Source organism: Salmo salar, chromosome ssa01 (assembly GCF_905237065.1).
Source record: "Salmo salar chromosome ssa01, Ssal_v3.1, whole genome shotgun sequence".
Taxonomy (NCBI): Eukaryota; Metazoa; Chordata; class Actinopteri; order Salmoniformes; family Salmonidae; genus Salmo; species Salmo salar.
Genome location: NC_059442.1, coordinates 134,457,574 through 134,484,148, shown reverse-complemented (window position 1 = coordinate 134,484,148; position 26,575 = coordinate 134,457,574). Strand labels below are relative to the sequence as shown.

The 26,575-nt window shown below is 42.7% G+C and overlaps 1 protein-coding gene across 2 annotated transcripts; it reads right to left on the bottom strand.

Annotated features, from left to right (window-relative positions):
- On the bottom strand, positions 1-20,793 carry LOC106564675 (calcium-binding protein 1). 2 transcript variants are annotated; one of them, XM_014130904.2, is made up of 9 exons: positions 12,054-12,853; positions 7,032-7,196; positions 6,844-6,849; positions 4,912-4,942; positions 4,400-4,543; positions 2,983-3,092; positions 2,579-2,653; positions 2,381-2,453; positions 1-1,278 (listed from the first exon to the last, which is right to left on the bottom strand). In XM_014130904.2, the coding sequence occupies exons 1-9, from the start codon at positions 12,189-12,191 to the stop codon at positions 1,253-1,255; spliced, it is 768 nt and encodes a 255-aa protein (XP_013986379.1). In that variant the 5' UTR covers positions 12,192-12,853; the 3' UTR covers positions 1-1,252. The 2 variants fall into 2 exon arrangements, with proteins under 2 accessions (XP_013986379.1, XP_013986369.1); XM_014130894.1 differs by lacking the exons at positions 6,844-6,849; positions 7,032-7,196; positions 12,054-12,853 and adding an exon at positions 19,836-20,793.
- Between the last annotated feature and the right edge of the window lie 5,782 nt (positions 20,794-26,575).

Here is a 26,575-nt window from a genome sequence, read left to right as displayed (position 1 = left end):
TATAATTGCAATAAAGCTCTTTATTCTCAACTACTATGCTACACATTGTTTTAGTATTTGGCATGCATAGAATCGCACAAGACAAATTCAAGTCACAAATAAGACTGCATAAGGGAGACACACAAAAACTCACAAGTTCTACACTCAAACACAAACACACTCTCATCAGTACAGAGATACACACTGATTTCACACACATAGAGAGACACAGGTTTCAATGTTATGTCGATCACCACAATAAATTACAGTGTGTATGCTTGTCTGTGGTGCACATTGTTGATTTGTATGGAGTGACAGCGTGACAGTGTGTCTGGTTAAAACAAAAGTGGAGCTTGCAATCTCAGTATTCATGCAAAACAATGTGCACATTTTTGGGTATTGGGTTGGCCAGACGTAAACAGTTGAATTATGATTGCTACCCCATTCCCCAGTCTTCGGTTTTCATGAAAATGCTCTTTCCTTTATCAAAGCAGTTGCCCATCTATGTTCAAAGCTTGTATAATGTAACTCTATGTGTTTGATAATAATAAAATCTGAAGAAGTGCATCAGCGCTAATACATGAGATGTATTTCAAGACAGAGACAGTTGGCTAGCATTTGCCTTGGGTTTGAAACTAACTCTACAGAAGCTTAAGACATATGGAATCGTACAATATGGGAGAATTGAGGTACACACAAACATACACGAAAGCACACATGAACAATACATATTTTGACAGTAGGTACATTGAAATAATATTGCCATTAAAAAGTTTAGCTGAGCAGTACAAAGCCCCAGAGGGGAATATAGTGCTTTAGGTTAGTTATGGGAGACGCTAGCATGAGAAAATGCTAAAAATGTCAATGTGTCTCCTTTACTTTCCCACAGCCTTAACCAACCATGGTAATGATTGTAAGTAGCTCAAACATCACATTGCTCTTTAGCCCCTGTAAACACCTACAAATGTTTTCTCTAATATCGGAAATGTACAGTGTAAAATTGTGGGAGGCTGGCTGTTGTTCTGTTTTGCTCTAAAAGACAGCAGCATACAGCATCATGATCGCTGACGTTGTTCCGTCAGCTTCTGTGCTCGTCTTCGGATGTGGCAGTAGCAGGGCGGTTGTTGATATGTCGTTTTCCCCTTCTGTTGTACAGAAGTCAGAGGTAAGTGGTCCGTTGGTTAGGACTCCGGCATCTCTTCTCCTTCTCTTCCTCTCTTACCAGGAAAAGGGGCCCGTCAGAAACGTGACCTGCAGGTGCTTAACCTGTCACTCAGCGAGACATCATACGTACAAACTCTGAGGGGTGTGGAGAAAGATGAATAAAACAACAGAGATAGAGAATGAACATGATTTAGATCAAGTGTAGGGGCTGAAGAGCATGGCGCTCTGAAGAACTGTACGCGCTGCTATCAGCCAATAAAAATAAAGGTGTATTTTCATAGCAACAATTCTATTTCTAAATGAGCACTGGGGATCCTAAACCTGGATGGATTTAGTGGGTAATGACTCTCGGAAGAATAGCCGCACACTGCTATTTTTCTCCCGCCTGTCTTGAGAGAGAGAAAATGCTTTCCTTGTTCTCTTGGTCATCTATGAGGTGACATAATCCCTTGGTGTGGAGATAATCTGACAGACAGCCCTTCATCCTCCCGCCTCACTCTCAGCATGACGCTGGAGTATCCTGACTCAAACTGAGTGTGAGGATTGGCACTGAGGCAGCGTGTCTACGCATGTGAATGTGCTTGTATGTGTGTGAGAGAGATAATGTGAGTGTGAAGCTGGAGAGAGAGTGTGTGTGTGATTGAGAGAGTGTGTGTGAGCGGTAGAGAGACAGCGAGTGTTTGTGCACTGTGTTTGTATTTGAGTATGTGAGAGTGTCCGAAGGGATTAGTCTCCACAAGATTTCTAGCTTGCTTTATGTTCAATAAAGCAAGCTAGAAAATCTTGTGGAGACTTGTTATTATGAGGTAGCTCACTTTGAGCAATATCAGCAATCCCAAAGGGGCTGGTTGAATATGAACAGTGGAGAGGGATTTGTCAGGTGCTGCAATTTAATCCCACTGGGCACAGACGTCAGTTCAACATCTAGTTTGGATTTACATTTGATAGAGTTTTCAACCAACGTGAATTCAACGTGAAATCAACAACAATTTGAACCATGTCATTGGATTTAGGTTAAAAATTGGGTGAAAAAGAGACAAACATTCCAAGGAATTCCTTAACATTGATGACTTTTTCAAATCCAGGTTTGACTTTTGTTGAAATGATGTGGACACAACATTGATTCAACCAGTTCGTGCCCACTGGGATGTTTCATACAACAAAATAACAATGACGATAATACCGGTCAAATAACGTCCTATAAGGAGGCATCGTAGAACCCACTTGGACAGCTCACCTTCAAAGTCTACGTGACCATCTCCATTCAGGTCAATGTCCCGCAGGATGTCTTCTAGGTCCCTGTGACCAACCTAGCAGAACAGGGAAAGAACCGAGAAATAACACTACTCTGATGTAGGCTACAGTGACAGGATCAGACAGATAGGTGGACAAGTTGAGTGAAAGAACACACAAACAGAAAGACTGCTTTTCTTACCTGTTGACCAAGAAGTTTTTTCATTGCTTCTCTGAGTTCTGATGTGCTGATCTTGCCATCACCGTTGGTGTCAAACTGAACGAGTAATTAATAGTGAACTAGTTAATCATGCAATATTGTATTCTGCCCTTTCCAAACACCGTCATCTCTCCCAAATGACTACTGAGTTCCCCTTGTATGTAGTGCTTCTCCTCATTGAATCAACTTTCCTTTAGCTTAAACCTTTCTAGCTTTCTTTCATTGCCTTTGGATTTGGTACTTTCTTTCTCTATTATCTAATTTCTATTTTCATTATCTTCCTATTTTCATTATCTTCCTTTCCCTCTCACTGTACTTCCATCACTCTCTCTCTTATTCTTTTCTCATTCCATACCACCCCCTTTCTCTCCATCCCTTATTCTCACCTCTTTAAAAGCGTCCCTCAGCTCCTTGACCCCGATCATATCTGCTGTTTCAGCCAGAAGTTTTGGCCCCATCAGCTCCACAAAGTCCTCAAAGTCAACATGTCCTCCCACTGTGTGAGATAGAGGATATAGGAAACATTAATTTCTACAGAATACATCTACAGGGACATTTGCACAATGACAGAAACATGCAACCTTGAAAGAGGACAGAAAGACAAAGCTGGCAAGACTTATGCTATTTGTCACATCTACAGCGTCATATTCAGCCATTAATGTTCCCAAAGCTCACAGAGTATTTATTGGACGGATGTGATTTTATGTTCCTTTCAGGGATAATTGTTAAAAGGATGTACGTCAGAGGTACTGGACCTTGAATGTTCAGAGGCCTGTGTGTAATGGTGACTGAAAGTCTTTGAGTGTGTGTTAGGGGATGGAGAGGAGATAGAGAGAGGAAATAATAAAAGAGAGTTGGAAAAGGCTACAGAGACAGAGAGAGAGAGAAAGACAGAGAGAGAGAAAGACAGAGAGAGAGAAAGACAGAGAGAGAGAAAGACAGAGAGTGAGAGAAAGACAGAGAGAGAGAGAAAGACAGAGAGTGAGAGAAAGACAGAGAGAGAGAAAGACAGAGAGAGAGAAAGACAGAGAGTGAGAAAGACAGAGAGAGAGAGAAAGACAGAGAGAGAGAGAAAGACAGAGAGAGAGAGAAAGACAGAGAGAGAGAAAGACAGAGAGAGAGAGAAAGACAGAGAGAGAGAGAAAGACAGAGAGAGAGAAAGACAGAGAGAGAGAAAGACAGAGAGTGAGAAAGACAGAGAGTGAGAAAGACAGAGAGAGAGAAAGACAGAGAGAGAGAAAGACAGAGAGTGAGAAAGACAGAGAGAGAGAGAAAGACAGAGAGAGAGAGAAAGACAGAGAGAGAGAGAAAGACAGAGAGTGAGAGAAAGACAGAGAGAGAGAAAGACAGAGAGAGAGAAAGACAGAGAGTGAGAAAGACAGAGAGAGAGAGAAAGACAGAGAGAGAGAGAAAGACAGAGAGAGAGAGAAAGACAGAGAGTGAGAGAAAGACAGAGAGAGAGAAAGACAGAGAGAAAGACAGAGAGAGAGAAAGACAGAGAGGGAGAGAAAGACAGAGAGAAAGAGGGGTAATTAGAGAGTTAAAAAGGAAAGTGTTAGAGGGAGAGAGAGAGAAAGACAGAGAGAGAAAGACAGAGAGAACGACACAGAGAGAGAGAGAGAAAGACAGAGAGAGGGAGAGGAAATATCATAGAACAAAGGAACACTGGACCTTTACGCTCACGACATTCTCCCTATCTTATTAAACACACACACACACACACACACACACACACACACACACACACACACACACACACACACACACACACACACACACACACACACACACACAGTTACTCACAGTTCATATTGATCTGCTGGCTCAGTTCAATCAGCTCCATCTCAGTAGGCATGTAGCCCATGGTCCTCATGCAGTTGCCCAGGTCTTTACAGCCGATGAAGCCATCATGGTCTTTGTCAAACTCTTTAAAAGCCTCACGCAACTCTGCGAGACAGAGACACACATTGGGAAATGGGTTTTTCAACCACATTATCAAAATCATTGTTAGTTTATCGTTACTACTACAATGAGTGTAGTGGTATAATGAACATGAGAGTGAGAGGTAAGCTTGTGTAAGCTTGGAACAGTCCGCAGGCTCAATGATGATTTTGGGCAGAAAAGTTCATGGAAAGGCACTTAAAGGCACACAACATGACAATGAAAGTTTACCAAGGTCAGACCCTTTGTTGGTCTGCATCTAAACCAGTGAGGACTGCTACAGCCCGATCTGGACTATGCAATACCATGCAATACCATGCAATATGAAGGCTCTTTGTCATTTAAACTGTATGCTCCTGTATAAGGATACTTACCATCCATTTCCTCCGGCCTCAGCTCTCTATCCTGTAAAGAATTACAAGACAGGGTCAGGATCCAGCAAGTGACATTCTTCAGGTGTTGACTCATGACGCTACAAAACTCTTGTCAGATATGATCAATTCAACAATAGTATAATGAAGAAAAATATAAACGCAACATGCGACAATTTCAACGATTTTACTGAGTTACAGTTCATATAAGGAAATCAGTCAATTGAAATAAATGAATTAGGCCTTAGTCTATGGATTTCATATGAATGGGCAGGAGCGCAGCCATGGGTGGGCCTGGGAGGGCATAGACCCACCGAAGAGCCAGGCCCAGCCAATCAGAATTCGTTTTCCCCACAAAAGGGCTTTATTACAGACAGAAATACTCCTCAGTTTTATCAGCTGTCCGGGTGGCTGATCTCAGACGATCCCGCAGTTTATGAAACTGGATGTGGAGGTCCTGGGGTGGTGTGGTTAAACGTGTTCTGCGATTGTGAGGCCAGTTGGACATACAGCCAAATTCTCTGAAACGACTTTGGAGGCGGCTTATGGTAGAGAAATTAACATTCAATTCTCTGGCAACAGCTCTGGTGGACATTCCTGCAGTCAGCATGCCAATTGCACACTCCCTCAAGACTTGAGACATCTGTGGCATTGTGTTGAGGGACAAAACTGAACATTTTAGAGTGGCCTTTTATTGTCCCCAGCACAAGATGCATATATGTAATGATAATGCGGTTTAATCAGCTTCTTGATATGCCACACTTGTCAGGGATATGGATTATCTTGGTAAAGGAGAAATGCTCACTAACAGGGATGTAAACAAATTTGTGCACCAAATTTGAGAGAAATACACTTTTTGTGCATATGGAACATGTCTGGTATCTTTTATTTCAGCTCATGAAACACGGGACCAGCACTTTACATGTTGCGTTTATATTTTTGTTCAGTATAATATATCATAGAGTACCTTTGTCATGTGTGCAACCCCTTTCTTGTGATAAATCATGTAATGATGAACCCAAACGCTTGCCTGGCTACCCAGACTCCTTGCTCCGGCCAAATGCCATGCCACGCCCACTGACGTTACTCTTCTCCGCAATAAGTCTGGATCTGAGTAGCTCCCCAACCCTTCACCGAATGCGAACACATTTGGAGCCGTCTGATTGGTCCAGAAACCAATGTATTCGGCCAGGACACACGTAGTGCAAAGCTTCATTGGCTTTGATACTGATTAGTTAGAGACGATCCAATCGTTGATGTCTTTCTTTGGACAACGCCCCTCGTGCCCTTTGTCATGACAAATTACTTCAATGTTAGCAGTCTCAGACTAAAGTATGTAGCGAACCAAAAAACAGGGGAAGAATTTAGTGTGAGTTGTCAGGCTACCCAAATGCAACTTAGTCTAGAGAATTTGTCTGACGCTTGTCTGAGTAGCCCATCTACTTAGGTGAGAGGTACATGCCACCTTTGAAGGTTGGTGGTGAGTCGTGAGGGAACAAGGACTGAAGGAGTTCCTTTTTTGTTCTCTCTCAAGTTTAAAGACTAGCCTTTGAAGTAGCTCGACCCCGCCTCCACCCCTGCATCCCCAGAACAGAGCACATCGTCAGGGCAGGCTATGAACGGTGCCAGTCTACCAAGGAGAGGTCAGTGCACATCTTCCCTTAACGACAAGGCCTTGCCACTGATCACAGTGAGAGTGAGACAGCTGAAGACATCTCCCGCTGCTCCACGCAGACTTTAGTACTCAGGGTGGCATTCTGTCATGGTAATACTGGGTGTACCACAAGGACTTACAATCTATCAGCGTGACACAAATGGCAATGAGTGCCATCACACACACACCCCCACACACAGTCGCATACGCATACACTTATCTTCACACCAACTGGCAGGCATTCTATTCGTAGGTTACTGCAAATATTTGGAGTCCATTACCTTCTTCTTTGAGTCCATAAGGAGTGTATTGGTCAACGTGGGTGAAAAAGAAGCAGACAAAGACAGAATGTCTGTATGATTGTGTGGAAGCTTTTGTGAACACTGTTTTATCAGGTGCAGCTACATACTGTAAATGTGTCTCTGCATGCATCATGGGCATGTGTCTGTCTGTGTCTGGACTTACGTACAGCCTGCCGGCTCTCAGCGAAGCCCTTGCGTAGAAAGATGCAGGCAGGCCCCAGTATGTTGTGCATGTTGCCTCCGTTCTGAGCCATAGCCACTAGTGGCTCAAGATAGGCCCCCCCAGTCCCCTCCTCACAGGACTGCACTGCTCTGTAGTTCTTCTTCTGGTCCTGGGGCCACAGACATCCAGGGTGTGGGGCCAGGAGATAGAGGCGCAGGGGCAGAGACAGGGACACAGACTGTGACTCAGCTTGTGGATGGACAACATGGAGTCAGACTACAACAAGAGGCTAGCTGGCATGAGGGAGGGTGGAGGTGGAGGTGGAGGTAGAGAGGCTGAGGTCTGCTGGTCCCTGTGAGGTCAGAGGTCAGGATGGTAATGAGCTGGCCAGGGTGTCAGTCATGTGAAAGGAACACAGTCAGGGGCTGGGTTCAGTGAACGGGGCACTGAATGCCACCCATCCATCTTAAAGATGCTCTCTGTGCAGCTGGGGACACTTATTTGACTCAGCACACTGCCAGATTTCTACAATCAAAGAGACACAACAGCTAACTAAGACAATCAGACCAATCCACGGGAGAACACGCAGGAAGACGCAAACAAATATCTGCAAGCCATTGCTTTTGACAGGCACAGTTTAGTAGTGGTACAGTGTTCCATGTGACAGGTACCCCAGAAATGGTCACACTCATTACTGGTTAAAAATGTAGGGTTGTCAATACATCATTTTGTCTAATCTCCATTTAACCTTTAAATACAGGGTTAAGTTCATGACAGGAAAGCCACTTGCATATGAAAGCGATGGATGGCTTATTTGTGCTCGTTCCAATTAGCCATTGTCCCAATGATGGAAGGAATCAAATCCATCCAGCCATTACATTATAATGACCAATTAGTCTGTGGACCACGGGGCAGCAGCAGGCCACACAATGCACAGCCCCAATTACAGACAGAGCCTCAGGTTAATTAAAGAGGGGAACATCAGCCACCATTGAAACCTTTACAAATATTAATCTGCAACAAGGCAAATAAGGGCCAACCTTTCTGCAGTCGAATGACAGACAAACAGAAAAGTGGCATCAGTGGACAGAGCTGAGCTGTGTTCAGAGACCGGAACGCTGACAGGCTTATGACAAAAGGGTCACTATACAAGGAACACTGAGCTGGCAACTTAAGAAGGACATGCTTCTATTTCCCTCCATTGTTTGTTTTCCCCCAAAAAAGCCTTTCTCAGCAGCGAGACAGCTCTCTCTCTACCCCTGCCGCACTATCCTTCCTTCCCTCCCTTGGTGGGATTTTAATTAGCTTGGTGGGATATTTTGGGTGACCTTCATACTCCATCTGTTGCTATGGGATTTTTAGCGCCAGCTCCTGCCCTGCTACAGTGCACCCCATCACACTGTCCACTGGGTAATCTGAGCAAGTGATGCACGAAGCAGTGCAGATTTTCTGAAGGTCCAGCGTGTCACCAAAATCACTATTAATGCGGAGACGTATGTTAAAAATGATGACGTTGAAAAGGCAGCTAGAACAATATTGGAAGGTGAGAATCAGTCAAGAAGTAACTTCCCTATTTACCAGATGGCTTCAACTGTTGCTTGTCATATTGTACTGTACACGCTCAAGGATGTACAGCTGCCGAAGGGGATTTAAAACTCTGATGCATGGTGAACCAGCGCTCCCACTGAACATGAAATCATGTCTTTATTGTGCAGTTATCTTTGTACTAGATAGCTAAAGAACTGTGGCTGTCATTGTTGTACAAAGACTAAGCATGTAAGCGCTGGCAGATACTGTACAACTAAGTCCAATATATCCATTCTATAGATACAGTGCCTTGCGAAAGTATTCGGCCCCCTTGAACTTTTCGACCTTTTGCCACATTTCAGGCTTCAAACATAAAGATATAAAACTGTAATTTTTTGTGAAGAATCAACAACAAGTGGGACACAATTATGAAGTGGAACGAAATTTATTGGATATTTCAAACTTTTTTAACAAATAAAAAACTGAAAAATTGGCCGTGCAAAATTATTCAGCCCCTTTACTTTCAGTGCAGCAAACTCTCTCCAGAAGTTCAGTGAGGATCTCTGAATGATCCAATGTTGACCTAAATGACTAATGATGATAAATAGAATCCACCTGTGTGTAATCAAGTCTCCGTATAAATGCACCTGCTCTGTGATAGTCTCAGAGGTCCGTTTAAAGCGCAGAGAGCATCATGAAGAACAAGGAACACACCAGGTAGGTCCGAGATACTGTTGTGGAGAAGTTTAAAGCCGGATTTGGATACAAAAAGATTTCCCAAGCTTTAAACATCCAAAGGAGCACTGTGCAAGCGATAATATTGAAATGGAAGGAGTATCAGACCACTGCAAATCTACGAAGACCCGGCCGTCCCTCTAAACTTTCAGCTCATACAAGGAGAAGACTGATCAGAGATGCAGCCAAGAGGCCCATGATCACTCTGGATGAACTGCAGAGATCTACAGCTGAGGTGGGAGACTCTGTCCATAGGACAACAATCAGTCGTGTACTGCACAAATCTGGCCTTTATGGAAGAGTGGCAAGAAGAAAGCCATTTCTTAAAGATATCTATAAAAAGTGTCGTTTAAAGTTTGCCACTAGCCACCTGGGAGACACACCAAACATGTGGAAGAAGGTGCTCTGGTCAGATGAAACCAAAATTGACCTTTTTGGCAACAATGCAAAACGTTATGTTTGGCGTAAAAGCAACACAGCTCATCACCCTGAACACACCATCCCCACTGTCAAACATGGTGGTGGCAGCATCATGGTTTGGGCCTGCTTTTCTTCAGCAGGGGCAGGGAAGATGGTTAAAATTGATGGGAAGATGGATGGAGCCAAATACAGGACCATTCTGGAAGAAAACCTGATGGAGTCTGCAAAAGACCTGAGACTGGGACGGAGATTTGTCTTCCAACAAGACAATGATCCAAAACATAAAGCAAAATCTACAATGGAATGGTTCACAAATAAACATATCCAGGTGTTAGAATGGCCAAGTCAAAGTCCAGACCTGAATCCAATCGAGAATCTGTGGAAAGAACTGAAAACTGCTGTTCACAAACGCTCTCCATCCAACCTCACTGAGCTCGAGCTGTTTTGCAAGGAGGAATGGGCAAAAATGTCAGTCTCTCGATGTGCAAAACTGATAGAGACATACCCCAAGCGACTTACAGCTGTAATCGCAGCAAAAGGTGGCGCTACAAAGTATTAACTTAAGGGGGCTGAATAATTTTGCACGCCCAATTTTTCAGTTTTTTATTTGTTAAAAAAGTTTGAAATATCCAATAAATTTCGTTCCACTTCATGATTGTGTCCCACTTGTTGTTGATTCTTTACAAACAATTACAGTTTTATATCTTTATGTTTGAAGCCTGAAATGTGGCAAAAGGTTGAAAAGTTCAAGGGGGCAGAATACTTTCGCAAGGCACTGTACATGCCGCTCAGTCAAATCCAGTTTGTAGTCCACGTATGGAACAATGAACATCAGCCGGTTGCAAAAACAACCTGTGTTAACAAGGTTTCTGCTAAAATCATGTTACGGTGCATGGCGCTCCTGCAGGCAGGCTTAAACAGGATGGCGCCACCTGTTGGTTTGTCCGCGCCACTGTATCCCCTCTAAAGGGGTGAAGTGGTGGCGCTGGTTTGGGGCTAAGTCCTTTGACTCGTGTGGTCGATCTTGACATGAACCTGCTCATTGACACCACTCATCCCAGCTAGCGGGTTCCAGGACACAACTAGACACTGTCGACTACGGTTGAGTGACGGTTGAGCCTCATTGGCTACGCTGAGGACTCCAACACAGTCACTCCAGCACAACTGACATTCAGTAGGGAAAAACTGTTATATGTCCATCTGGTATATATCTATGAAATATGGAAAAGCAGACACAATACAGTCCTAGTGCGTGGTAAAGTGGTATTGTCGTCATCCAGTCCACAAATTATTTCAAGCATCACAGTCGGTATTCTAGGCTGGTCAGCGGGCTATTTTAGTTACTGTGGTTCAGTGGGGTGGATGAGACAACAGCATGACATACTAGGTTGTCCTGTCTCCTCTAATATTCACAACTAGCCTGTAAGAGCGGGAGCACTGCTCCTCAGACCAGAAGTCTGACTGAGATGCCCCACAGTCAATACAGCACTGTGCTCTAAAACCGAGTCTCTCCCAGTCAATACAGCAGTGTGCTCTAAAACCGAGTCTCTCACAGTCAATACAACAGTGTGCTCTAAAACCGAGTCTCTCACAGTCAATACAGCAGTGTGCTCTAAAACCGAGTCTCTCACAGTCAATACAGCAGTGTGCTCTAAAACCGAGTCTCTCACAGTCAATACAGCAATGTGCTCTAAAACCGAGTTTCTTTCAGTCAATACAGCAGTGTGCTCTAAAACCGAGTCTCTCTCAGTCAATACAGCAGTGTGCTCTAAAACCAAGTTTCTTTCAGTCAATACAGCTGTGTGCTCTAAAACCGAGTCTCTCACAGTCAATACAGCAGTGTGCTCTAAAACCGAGTCTCTCACGGTCAGTACAGCAGTGTGCTCTAAAACCGAGTCTCTCACAGTCAATACAGCAGTGTGCTCTAAAACCGAGTCTCTCACGGTCAATACAGCAGTGTGCTCTAAAACCGAGTCTCTCACGGTCAATACAGCAGTGTGCTCTAAAACCGAGTCTCTCACAGTCCAACACTACTGTAAACAATCCAGTAGAGTCTGCTGAGGGGAGGACGGCTCATAATAATGTCTGGAACAGAACGAATGGAATGGCATCAAACACATGGAAACCAGGATACCATTCCACTCATTCCGCTCCAGCCATTACCACGAGCCCGTCCTCCCCAATGAAGTTGCCACCAACCTCCCGTGACACAATCCCAGGGTCAAAAAGGTCCAGTGTGGTCCAATAGCCTGCAGTCAAGTTAAGGACACATAGTGTGACATGCACCACAGACAGTCAGGGGTTCAGGTGGACCACAGCCAGAACACAGTACACAAAACCTTACCTTCTTGGAGAAGTGAGATTTGACAGAGTTCCCCATGGTGAAGTCCCTCTCGCTGTGTGGTGCGTCTCTAAACGTGTCTGTGTTAGTATGCCTGTGTGGTGTGTGTGCATGCGTTTGCGTGTGTGTTTGCATGTGCATGTGTTTCTATGCATGGGATAAAGAGAAGGGGGGTCCAGTGGGTCAGAAACTAAGACGAGGGAATTTAGGGGGAGAGAGAGACGCACAGAGAAAGAGCGGGAGAGTGCGCTTGCACAGGATCAACATAGGACCTAGAGGGAAGGACACTGGGAGTCACAGGAAGAGAGGGAAGAGGGGAGGTAAACCTAAATGGAGGAAAGCAAAGAAATGCAACAAAGAATGAAAGATCAAAGTGACAAAGACATGAGAGGGAGAGGAGGCAGGCATGTCTTAGCGAGATGCATGCGCTCAAAGCAGAAAATGCAAGATTGCTTTATTCATTGGCTCACCGTCCTCTCTCTCGCTCTCTCTCCCCCAGTCTCTCCCTCTTTTCCCCCTCCCTCTCCCGTCTCTCTCTCCCTCACTCTGTTGTACTGTTTCAAACCATCTCTGCAAAGAGAAAGTGGTAAAGAAGCTCATTAACATATTACCTTCCCCCGAGCAACACACTGGAGACACTAATCCAGATACACACACATGCATACCCTGGATTAAACCCACACATGCATACCCTGGATTAAACCCACACATGCATACCCTGGATTAAACCCACACATGCATACACTGGATTAAACACACACATGCATACACTGGATTAAACACACACATGCATACACTGGATTAAACCCACACATGCATACACTGGATTAAACCCACACATGCATACACTGGATTAAACACACACATGCATACACTGGATTAAACACACACATGCAAACACTGGATTAAACACACACATGCATACACTGGATTAAACACACACATGCATACACTGGATTAAACACACACATGCAAACACTGGATTAAACACACACATGCATACACTGGATTAAAACACACACATGCATACACTGGATTAAACACACACATGCAAACACTGGATTAAACACACACATGCATACACTGGATTAAACACACACATGCAAACACTGGATTAAACACACACATGCATACACTGGATTAAAACACACACATGCATACACTGGATTAAATACACACATGCATACACTGGATTAAACACACACAGATGTGGGGCTGTGGAGCTAAAAATACAACACACGCTCTCTCTTCCCCCTCTCTTTTTCTCCCCCCTCTCTCTCCTCGCTCTCTCCCTCCCCTCTCTCTCTTCATGTACATTTTAGTCATTTGTCAGATGCTCTTTTCCAGGGCAATTTACAGGAGAAATAAGGTTAAGTGCCTTGCTACAGGGGAAAACATTGACTGATTTTTCACCTAGTTAGCTCGGGGATTCTAACCAGCGACCTTATGGTTACTGGCCCAACGCTCTTAACCAATAGACTACCTCCCCCTCTCTCGTACACACACATGTACACACACAGAGGAGCACGCTCATCACAAAGTCATGCTAAACTAGACAGGACAGTATTGAGATCAAAGTCAAAGCTCTACAGAATATGCACGGAATGAACATAAAAGGCATGTGAATGATGGACCACACACACACACACACACACATGCGTACATGTACTACACACACGCGCAAACACACACCACAAATCACTGCATATATTTGCTAGATAGCTACAGGGGTCTCAGCTTTTAGACAGCAAGCGCCACAGGGATGCTGATAGCAATCCCTGCAATCCCCTGCAGTGGAGCCACTGGTCACATAATCAACAACATCATTTCCTGTTTGACTTTGTCAATTGTTTCCCATAGTTACACACACCAAGGTCCTATCTCTCGTCTATCCTCTCTCTTCCATTCATTTATTATCTGCCTCTCGGTTTCCCCTTACGGAGGCTCATTGTGAACATCAGAACACATCAGAAATCAGACTCAGGAGCCGTCGGCTCTCATAATGTCAGTGCAAAGACACAGACACACACACACACACACACACACACACACACACACACACACACACACACACACACACACACACACACACACACACACACACACACACAGCTTACTAAACCTACGTAATGGTGCCAATTCACATAAACAATCATGCTCACTGCATTCACACACCTCCTGATATCGACTCATCCGTACAACAATCCCTCTATAATGTGTGCTAATAACAAGTCACATGAACACCCACAGTCATCACACAAAGGAAAGCATGCATTAGTATTTCAACAAGCTGCACACACGCATACAGTTTGTCACGGGAGAGACAGGCAACTAATTCCAATAGGAAATATAATGTTAATAATTGCTTTCGCAGTTGAAAGAAGATCTGAGCTGGGAGAGAAGGGAGAGGGGGTCTGGGACTGGGAGGGCTGATAACGTCATCTCTCATGATGCCGTCATGGTATGTATTTTCTCATTCCATGTATGTACTATACCCAATGTACTACACTATGGTACTGTATGTGAGTGTGGGCTCATTCTGTAACCTCTGTACAACAATGAAAATATTAGTCTCCCTGTAAAAAGGTTGTACCTCCTCCAATGACCTATAATTATTACTGTATATTATAACGCTACATTGCCTCACATAACTATTCACATTTCAGACACAGATGTTCTTCTGAGAAACTAGATGAATAATGTGCTTTATTCTTCGTATTTTCGTTTCATCTGGGGGTAAATATTGAAGAATGGATAACCCTTATCTCTGTCTCCTTATGGTGGAGAGCTGAGCCTGAGAAACCAGTTGAATTGGGACGATGACCTTGTAGCATGTTCGCAGCCTCACAGCTCTGTATGTGAAGATCACCAGAGGAGCATTCATTCAGTGACCTATAAAAGCACCCCAGGCAGAGAGAGGCTATGGTGACCTTCATGGTGACTGGTCATCTCCTGAGGTAAAATATAACAGTCGTTTTAATTCAAGTGTGAATAATTGATTAGGTTGAAATGGTTGTTATTTTATGGCAAGGAAACTATCATCTTTCATTTGAGACTAATTCATTCCGTGCTAGGGATAGTGAAGAGAGAAGCTCATGAAAAAGGAGAATGGAGGGGGAGTAGTTTGCTGTCAACATTTCAAATAGCAAAGCACATAGTATTTTATACAACCCCAGCCAATATAACACTTCTCTCTTTCTTCTCTCTCTGCCTCTCTCTCTCTCTCTCTCTCTCTCTCTCTCACTCTCACTCTCACTCACTCACTCACTCACTCACTCACTCACTCACTGGCTACAGACAGCCTCAGGTTACCATGAATATTAATAATTAATATTCACACACAAACACACGCGTGAACGCACATGCGCACGGACACACACACGTCATTACACAGTCTCTTGAATTTCACGGTCTAATCCTTCCCATTTCAATGAGGATTTAACTGAATAGTGAAAACATCTAGCTCCTTCACAACCATCCGTTAATGGACTGTATAAATACCCATCCGTGGCTATAAATAGTCTTTGGGCGATAGACATATTGAAACCTGAAATGACGTGGTTCATACGACAATACCTACATCATAGCAGCTTATCCACACCTCCTTTCCCTTCCCCTTTTCTCTCTATTTTCTATCATCCATGATCTCTCTCCATTTTCTCTGCCCCCCTCTAACCTCTTTCCCTTTCAGACCTCATCAAGGTCAGTATGACCCTGGCGGGAGAGGGGGGAGGGGGGGGGGGTAAAAAGGGAGGGATGGAAAGATGGTCAGAGAACCAATAAAAAGGGAAAGGAATGAGACTGACAAAGGAGAGAGAGAGAGGGGGAAAGAGGCGATGGTTCAGTGGAAGAGTGACAAGGGAAGGTAGGGAGGAGGGAGAGAGAGCAACAGCAGGAAAAGGGAGCAAGGGAAAAGGAAGCCTCAGCTGTGATTTTACCAGAGAGCTGTCAGATGCTGTGACAACAGGGAGCTGAAGAGGAAAAATAGAGTCCTGTGTTTTCCTTACATAACCCAGGTCTATTTGCATGCCTGTCCACCTAGCTCGGATCCCTCCTCCTATTGATCCAATTCCTTACATACCTGCTTATCTGACACACAGAGGCTTGGTTTGAGAACTGTGGATTTGCTAATGTGTGATTGTCAAAATCATTAACACACAACACAGTTTAATAATGAGCAACTTATTAGCTCAAGCTGGGTCAACTGCAGCACCAACACACCGCCTGTTATCAAACACGGATGTACACACAAATACACCACTTTGAATACATTGAAAATGCTTTGTGTTTGTATCCACGGTTTATAGTAATGCAAATCCTTGACACAAATCTTACAAACAAACGCACACTCTCTGTTTAACAAACTGCAAGCAGCCACCTCCATCTGGTGGTCTCATCTCAGAGGTGTTTTCTCATTGTTGAGAAAACTATCATCCATTTACTTCTTTTCCCAGACTTCCAATGAATATTTCCCTTTCCTCAGAACAGGTATCTTTAGGTCAAATAAAGTACTCAATACAGCAGTGAAAGCTGCGAATAGACTGAAAGAAGAGCTTGACCCAATTGTGGCTAAGAAGCAAGGCAGAAGGTCACTGGTGATAGTTCCAGGTCGGACACAGACCCACTGCTGTTCTGTCCATGAACAAGGTGCTGCTGTTACCTGGATTGGTAGCGATGGAAAATGTAGCCTATATACTGTAATTAATGTACGACTACATCGACATACAGTCTGCTAAGTACAACACAGATGAACTGAAAATATGAAAGCAGTTACGTGTGCGATAATTATGTTCCCCGTGAACTGAGAGTAGGAGTGTAATGATGTTGTTATCATGACTGACCAAAATGTGTGTTGTTTTATTTATTCATACGCCTAGACCGCGATGTCGTTCTTAGGTCAAGATGTTCCTTTACTGATAGGAATCATTCCTCCTTAAACACTCATTAGTCTCATGACCTCATAGCCCCTCTATTTCAGTCATTCCTTCTATAGAAAATGAAAACCTGCCATTTATACGGATGCTTGAGATAATTTGTTTGCTTATGCAGGAATCCCTGCTTTAGTCACCAGCTTGCAAACTGGCTTTGTCAGGTAGCGCATTAACCAAAGGATATGAATATTTTTAGTACCAAATAAAAGGCTGCTCTCCACTACTCTCTTATAATCAGGTCTTGGGAATGCTATATTTAGCTTCCACTGGCAGAGAATAAGTTCTGTAGGGATTGTATGCAGACCTTGATGGAAATATGAAATATAGAATGTCAGTGGGTATATTCTCACTCCATATCAAAACATGTATTCAAAGTATACTTGTACCAGTGCCAATGAAAAAACACGATCAGATGTGACATATAAATGTGAAAGGCAGTGTCTTCTAATAGAGTATCACAACCAAAGGTCCAAACATGCACATTTGTGCAAACACACACAGGGAAGTACACACACACACGCGCGCACACACACGCACACACACAGACGACCTTTGTACCAGACAAACAGAACATCTTGCAATGTCTAGGCACCACAACACAACTCTCAGGTGCATTGAAACTTTGCAATGACTTAATTGGACTCAACCACACTGCATATCCAGTTATAGATGTGATACTACTGAAAGAGTCTGAGAGCGTTGTGACAAGTCTCGGATTTTCAGTAACTAGCATCAAGTGACACAGTCACCTTGCACACTTTTTCTACTTGAAAACTCCTCCAGCTGAGCAACTTCACAGGGAAGCGAGTGTGAACAGATACTGTCATTAGAGGTCCTTCTGTATTGCCATTTCAAAGCATAATGATTGGATAGAGTGATAGAGGGCTACTGTCTCACTATGGAGCAGATTGAGATAGGCACTATAGAGCACAGCAGTGCTGCATAGATTGGGGTTTGCTGCCTGGAACTCCTGTGACTGATTAGAGCTCTGGCCTAGATTGAGTGAAGTTATTTCTGGCACAAATTAACACGAGGAAAGTATTGGCTCCTGAGCTTTATATCTCCTTCAGCACTGAGACGAATATTTCAAAGCGCAGAAAGAAAAACTGGATATCCTATATGAAGAGCAACAGAGGCACAGTAGGAATGAGACTATTGTATGAGGACTTTGAGGAGGGCTTCCGTATTTGTAGATGGTAGAGGAGATGGGATGCAGGAATGAAGAGATGGAGAAGCACCCTTCTTTTACCATCCACCCTCACCTCTCCATCTGTAGGTGTACAGCCCCAAAGTATAGCGTAGATTATACCTTTACCTTCCCCAATTTCTCACAGTGTTATCACTGTTCAATGTCACTTTCTTTTTTAAACACTTGATGTGAGTGTGACTTACCACAAATAGCTGGGTGTGTGTATGTGTGTGTGTGTGTGTGTGTGTGTGTGTGTGTGTGTGTGTGTGTGTGTGTGTGTGTGTGTGCGTGCATGTGTGTATGCTTGTGAATGCTTGTGTGTGCGTGTGTGCAGTCGGGTGTTCAGCACAGCTACAATTTCCACAGGATTGGAAAGTTTATCCACCTAACAGACATGATGAGAGTATCCTTATTCATACCGCTACGCATGGTAGTCTGCCAACCCCTCCATCAAACTAATTATCAGATACACGGAAGTTCAATTTGGACTCAAAATGAACATACATTTTTAATATAGTCAGCAGGGGTGAATGGGTGTCCGGTCACATTTTGGCTTGGGTTGCTGCTCTACCTGTCCCTCACCTTTGACCCTACCAGACCAACCTGACACTGTGAAGCATTGCATTTTTCTCTAGGTGTGTATATCACGCATGTCTGAGCTGTCTGAGCCATAGGCTACTATTCATATGTCTCAAACTGTCTTCTTTCAAATATATTAAGGCATTGGAATCTTGGGGGCAAGTTTGAGACATTGTGTAGTGCAGTTGGAAAAATCCAGAATACCTTCTCTGTTGTCAGGCATTCTACATTTCTGTGTCATGAATTACTGTTCAAAAAACGTTCAAAAACATGTTTTCCTGAGATGATATATATATTTCCACACTATGAGGTTGAAACAATATTGTGAAATTGTGAACATTATGATAAAGCCTTTTTAGTGTAAGAGACAAGACCACGTGAAATGTCATCCTGTTTTGGTGGGATGCAGTTTTGGCTTGCCTAGTGACAACACCAGGCGGTAAATGTGTCAACAGACCAATAAGAAGGAGAGTTCCAAACTTCTCTGCCAGTAACAGCTAGTTTTCCGTTTTCCCCTCCCAACTCAGACCACTCCCAGACAGTCCTAGTAAAATTCTTGCTTGAAAATTGCTCTTTGCTAAGAAGCTATTTTTGTTGATTTGACCATTTTTATTGAAAACAATCACAGTAAGGTACTTATTTGTTACCCATAAATGATTTGATATTGAGATTTTAAAAAAAACAGCTGCATTGGAACTTTAAACGTGTTTTTTTTCCCATTTCTTTGTTACACAACAAACACCTACGCGTTTATTCATAAGAGTGCGGTTTAAACCAATGCATTAACGGGACAACGGTGTAAATTAAGTTGAATCTTTTTGCATTTTGTTAGAGACAGTCAGTTTTACACTATAGTGATGGTGTACCCTATGAAGGTTGTCTAAAATGACAATTAGAAATTACCCGACAATTAGAATAAAAAGGGAACTTCTGTCGCGCGCCGTTTTTTGGCAATGGGCGTATGTATTGATAATGACTATTAATCCCCAGTCTAATTTACTTGTTGAATCCTTGTGCTGACTTTGAATGTTTGTTCGAGAGTAATCATGTGTTGTAGTTCTGTCTAGACGCGGGACTACTACGTACCTGCCCGAAGACTGATTTCACTATCGGGTGCAGATTGGAGTCATGTTCAGATGGAGCTGTGCTGAGTCTTTTGGAGGTGCGGCTGGTAACGGGGCCGGGAACTGGCGTGGACGTTGCGGGTGGGACCGAGTTTAAACTCGTGGACGACCCAGTATTTATTCTGTCCTTTGATTCAAAAAAGTACGCAGTATCGTCGGATTGTTTAGTATAGGATGGAGTTGGCGAGGACCTCCGCCCCGGACGTGCGTTGCCGTGGTGATGCGCTGGCGGCAGGTCACCTCTTGAGGTGTTGTGGTGGTGGTGGTGGTGGTGTGGGTGTCTAGACGACTTACTGCGGTCTTTCCCGCTCCGATCCATCCGCTCTCTAATTTCTTCCTGGCTGTAGCAGTCATTGTAGTGGCTGCTTTGCTGGTGGGAATGTCCCCGTTTATCACATCCATTCCTGTCTGTCCTGCCACCAGCATGGCTCGGTTGACAAAGGGGTCTGCGCGCGCTTGCCTCGCGCTCATCGGTCCAACACGGCTCGTCTGGTACATCTTTACCTCCGTCGGGTTGATGGATGTGACTGCAGTGGCTGCGCGACCCATGATGCTCGGAATGTTCGGACCTCCGACTCACCGGCACGGCCGAAGCTCTCAGCAGAGAGGTGGTAGATTCGCTTTTGGTAAGAGAGGAGCTCATTGTCGTATGCCGTTCCCTTAATGTATTACTGTGTGCAGATACTAGGACTAGACAGGAGGTCGTGTTAAGACAGATGCACCTGTGTGGTCGTGCTGAGCATTTAGCCAGTGTGTAGTCAGGGCAGCCTGTTGGATCACCTCTTGAGTAGCCTATTCGCGCGTCTCTAGCCTAGGCTACAATGCAAACTAGGAACACCCACCTACACTCTCACTTGTGAAATTATAAAGTTCTGAATGCTACCTGCTTGCGCAATTGTAAAGATGTCCTTACGTGTCAGGCGAAGTGAGGAATCAGTCGCTTCTATAGTAGGGTACTAGGGGGTAACTACCCCCCCCCCCAGAACAATGTCTAATTGCTGACACAAAAAAGCAAGTTTTGAAAAGAATAGGTATATGGATGAAGATCATGCTTAGGCGAATACAATATAAAGGGAACTAAATGGCTACAGTTTACACTTTTTTTTTTTTTTTCATGAAATGCTGTTTTTAGAAAGGAACGTTTCCCTGGTAGAAGAATATGGCATAGAGTTTCACACAAGTGTGTTAAAATCCATTTAATCAGTTTTATTTAGACATTCTTTAGTAAGTAACACTTAAAAGCTATGTCTAGTTGTCTTATTTTAATGATTTAAATAAAATATGGGGAGGGGGGTAATGGTGTGGCACATGTCACCATTAATATCCCCACCATGAGGAGATATAATGTAAAGTCAGGGGCGGAAATCCCGGGGGGGACGGGGGACACACGACCCCCACTCCCCCCCGTCCTGGGAAAAATATGATTTGTCCCCCCCAATATATCACTGAAACATAACTATGTAATTTAAATAATATTAATAATACGCAATGAAAGCAATTGTGCTGATTATAGACACTTAATAGCGTTTTTAAGTTTTAAAAGATTGCGACCCCCCCCACCCTTTGCCTCACAATGGTTTGATCCACTGCCAGTTCCTTAGTTGGCAAGGTAACAGAGGGGTCGTGTCTACTGTCTGAAAGGCACTCAATTAACGTAACTGACGTAAGGTTAATCCAGTTATTGGCGCACACACACTAGCTGAATATGCAGAGCTAGCGCGCAAATATTAACTATTAAGCTAGCTAGTACCTATTCCATTTATGTGGCGTCGTCAAAGATGGAATCTTTGCTATCGTCAATTTATTCCAAGATCAGCATGCAGATGATGTAAGTTAGTGCTTCAAAGTCCCTGTGATAAGGTTAGCTATAAACTGAAGTCCAAACTGAACAGAACTACACTCTCTTCTACCATTGTCTTAAATATATTTAATGGTCTCGTTGCAAAAGCTAAATTGTCGCAAGGGAACTTTTATTTATTTATTTTATTTCACCTTTATTTAACCCGGGTAGCAAAGATTATAGCAAACACCACTGAAACTGAATTGGTGCTCGCTAGCTTTGCAAATTCAGCTATTGTTGGAAGCCAGCCAATATGAAACAAACTATTAAAATTACAAAAGGTTGCAGCATATGTTGTGTAAATGGTGAACTCATACAGCTGTCAACTCTTGTCATTTTAATCCGTTTCACATTTGCTAGCTACCTTTTAGATCGAAGCCCAAATAGAATGATAAAAGATAAGATGATAGAAGCCCATCTCCTACTGTAAATAACCTACACACTGTGTGTGTGTGTGTAGCCAGCCAGCCAGCCAGGTAGAAAAATGGCAGAAAAATAAAAGACGGACATCAGAGTATTTTTCAGTACACCAAAACGCAAAGTAAGAACCCTAGTAGCCTAATATCTCAGACTAGTTGATAAAATGTTCATAAGAAAGAAATGAAATTCTAATGGAAATGTTTCACAATGATGTCATTAGGCAGAGCAGGCAACAGATGGCACACAGACAGCAGAGTTGGGGACAGCTATGCAGGGACAGACTGGCGGAGACAGGGAGTCTCAGGTAAGTTTTTGAGTCTTTGTTTGGCAACATTATGAAAGGTTCTCCATTTTTTTGACTTGTAAAATAGGAACATAATTGGAAAATGCCATGGATACCCCCACTCTCACCTTAAACTGGTGACTGAACTAAGATTTGTTAAAGGCAATGGTATTGCTGTTGTGATTAGTTGTGTAGTTTTGGGTACCGGTAGTTAGGAGTACGGCAAACACCTTATTTCTTTGGTTCCTCAATATACATTTACCATACTACAATGTAGGCTATGTGTTACAGCACTACTTTTGGTGTCCCCCTCAGGAATTGCTCTTGAGAAAATCTCATGTAATTGTCCCCTCCAAAGTTGATATCAGATTTTCGCACCTGTGTAAAGTCCCTCTTTTTAACTCACCTGTACATTCATTTTCTTTGTTCTTTCTTTGTTGTTCCTTTTCCATACAATCCGTTATGTCCAATTGCACTAAATATGATTTGAATAATGCAAGAGCAGTCTTTAAAATTACATTCAGGAGCAAAAGGTTTTGAATAATTGTTTTTAATTCATATAAAATATATAATATTGGAATGGAATAAAAATAATAACTCTGGAATATAACATTTAATTACAATAACTAATTTACTCAGTGTAACATTGATGTGGAAACTATTATGCTCTGCTATTGCACGATTCTAATTTTAAAGACAAGTGGTAAGGGTAGGTAACAACACAGCCGCCACGCTGATCCTCAACACGGGGGCCCCTCAGCGGTGTGTGCTCAGTCCCCTCCTGTACTCCCGGTTCACTCATGACTGCATGGCCAGGCACGACTTCAACACCATCATCAAGTTTGCCGCTGACACCACAGTGGTAGGCCTGATCACCGACAACGATGAGACATCCTATAGGGAGGAGGTCAGAGACCTGGCCGTGTGGTGCCAGGACAACAACCTCTCACTCAACATGATCAAGACATAGGAGATGATTGTGGACCACAGGAAAAGGAGGACCGAGCACACCCCAATTCTCATCAACGGGGCTGTAGTGGAGCAGGTTGAGAGCTTCCTTGTTGTCCACATCACCAATAAACTATCATGGACCAAACATACCAACACAATCATGAAGAGGGCACGACAAAGGCATGGGTCCTCAGATCCTCAAAAAGTTCTACAGCTGCACCATCGAGAGCATCCTGACTGGTTGCATCACTGCATGGTATGGCAACTGCTTGCCCTCTGACCGCAAGGCAATACAGAGGGTAGTGCGTATGGCCCAGTACATCAGTGGGGCCAAGCTTCCTGCCATCCAGGACCTCTATACCAGGCAGTGTCAGAAGAAGGCCCTAAAAATTGTCAAAGACTCCAGCCACCCGAGTCATAGACTGTTCTCTCTGGTACTGCACGGCAAGCGGTATCGGAGCACCAAGTCTGGGTCCAAAATTCTTCTTAACAGCTTCTACCGCCAAGCCATAACACTCCTGAACAGCTAATCAAATGGTTACCCAGACTATTTGCATTGCCCACCCCCGTTTTTACGCTGCTGATACTCTCTGTTTATTATCTGTGCATAGTCACTTTAACTATTACCTCAATTACCTCGACTAACCAGTGCCCCCGCACATTGACTCTGTATTGGTACCCCCTGTATATAGCCTCACTATTGTTATTTTACTGCTGCTCTTTAATTATTTGTTACTTTTATTTTGTATATTTTACTTATCTATTTATTACTTAACACTTATTTTTCTTAAATCTGCATTGTTGGTTAAGGGCTTGTAAGTAAGCATTTCACTGTAAGGTCTACACCTGTTGTATTCAGCACGTGACAAATAACATTTAATTTGATTTGACCTGTAGGTCACAATTAAAGCTATCCCCAGTAAAATTGGAGCTCATGCACCCACCTCCTGCACTGCTCACACCTAATCCAGTCCCCACCTGTGACTGAAAACAGGGGGAGAGATGCCAATTGAAAAGCTCTCTCTTAAAAATGTAGATAGCTATCTAGCTATATGATATAACATGCTGTGTAAAATAGCTAAAAAGCTATAAAGTTGCATTAACTGTAAAGCTATCAGTCACTAGTGGAATCATTTGCAACTGAAATTAAGTTACATTATCTTTTTTTTGTGTATTTTACCTCAGACGATTGCTAGCTAGTACTCCTAGCAGCTTATGCTAACTAGCTAGCTGGCTAGCTTTTTACTTATGCTAACTAGCTAACAAGTTAGCATAAACAAGCACTAACTGGGCTAGTCATTGTCTAAATAACAGGTAGAAACACATTCATAACCTTACGGGGGTATCTGGTCCCCAACACACTCATCCAACATATTACTACTTTACAAAACAATTCTCAAAATGTTTCTCTCTTAACTCTTAACAAGTTGATTATTTATCTTAAGGCTTTTCTACTTGTATATTTAAAAAAAATATATAGATCTAACTTCATTGGAATATTTATATCTATAACTTTTTCAAAATTGCATTTTTTTTTACCACAAAGGGTCCAAGAGATGCAGAACACCGACCAATCACTGTTCAAGTATTTTGGTCAGTTATTGATTATAGGCAACCTAAGTGGGACTGCATCTCTTGGACAAATACATAAGGCCTATTCATGTCAAAGGGAAATACACTGAACAAAAATATGAACACAACATATAAAGTGTTGGTCCCGTGTTTCATGAGCTGAAATAAAAAATCCCAGACATTTTCCATATGCACAAAAAGCTTTTTTCGCTCAAATTTTGTGCACAAATTTGTTTACATCCCTGTTAGTGAGCATTTCTCCTTTGCCAAGACATTACTATATCCCAGCTTTCCATACATCTTGTATAGCCTAGCCTACACTAAACATTTTCAAATGATTGAGCTGGTGAAAACCTAGAGGCTCAATGGCCTCAAAAAAAATCTATATATATTCATTTTCATCCACAATGTCTAAATAGGCTATTACCACTCCTGTCGGCAAATTGCTCTTCTTCCAGTGGCCTCTGTTATTCTCTGGCCTCTCCCCCTGTGTGCTCCCATTTTCTCTCTAGGGTAAACAGATGCTCTCAAGCTGAAAGTCTTATGTAACATTGTACCTTCACCTTTCAACCCAATTTCCACACTATAAAAACATATTTGTTGACTCAATTTACAAAAGTTTGTTACAAGTCCAATCAGGATTTCATGTTGAGTTAGCTTAATCTAAAGTTACTTCAACCTAGTAAAGTAAGTGGAACTGACACATTTGGATTTAATAGGTTGTTGAGTGACCATGATACTTGTAGTCAAATCAATGTGCTTCAACTGTTTGTTTTAGTTGTGCTAACAAAGTTACTTAAGTTGTTTTGGCAAATTACTTGGTGGGAAGGACAAGTATTTGCTAGTCAGAAAAACAGAACTATTAGTTGTTTCAACTTACCAAAGTTTGTCATAATGCTGCCTTACAATTTTAAGTTGTGTCAACTTCCAAAACAGTTAAAACAACAACTTTTTTTAAATTACACATTTCTGAACTGGGCTGAAATCTTTGAAATAATATAATAGTGATTTCAGTAGGGAACATTATGCTCCCATCTGTCTCTTGCTCATGTGTGAGCATTTTCACCAGTTTCAAAACTGGCAGTGCACTCAGTAATGTCAACTAACCAACACCACTTTAACTACAACATGCTAAGTAACCGTTACAGAAATGTTTTACTTGTTCGTTTTAACTTGGTTGTTTATCTACCTTCGTTGAATGTTGACATTGCTCTGGATAAAAGTGCCTGCTAAATTACCAAAATGTAAATTTTGGTAATCTGAATTTGAAATTTGTTATTTTGCTTCAGTTGATTTGACTTCTTAGTTTTCAATTTATAAGTTGAGTAAACATATTGTTTTTTGCTAACTCAACTTGAGTTCATAAATTAAGACTATTTGATGTGTTGTAGTTATCTTACCTTGACATTTTTTGTCAGCACAACTGTTATGTTTCTTCAGTTGATTTGACCTCATGGTTATGAATTTCTAAGTGGAGTAAACACATAGTTCTTTGCTAACTCAACTTGATTGAATATGTTTTGACATTTTGAGTGAGTTGAAGTCAACTCAACTTTTGGAAAAAAAGGTAAACTCAACTAATTTAGTTGACTTGGCTAGTTCAAACGAGTCGTTTTGACTGAATCCTTATATCCTT

What these genes read in the sequence shown, in the direction of transcription:
- LOC106564675 (XM_014130894.1), bottom strand. Translation starts at nt 20,516, where the DNA reads ATGAGCTCCTCTCTTACCAAAAGCGAATCTACCACCTCTCTGCTGAGA. An exon ending in GAGGCCGGAGGAAATGGATG is followed by an intron (nt 4,544 to 4,911) that starts GTAAGTATCCTT and finishes TCTGTCTCGCAG; the next exon opens with AGTTGCGTGAGGCTTTTAAA. An exon ending in CCAGCAGATCAATATGAACT is followed by an intron (nt 3,093 to 4,399) that starts GTGAGTAACTGT and finishes TATCTCACACAG; the next exon opens with TGGGAGGACATGTTGACTTT.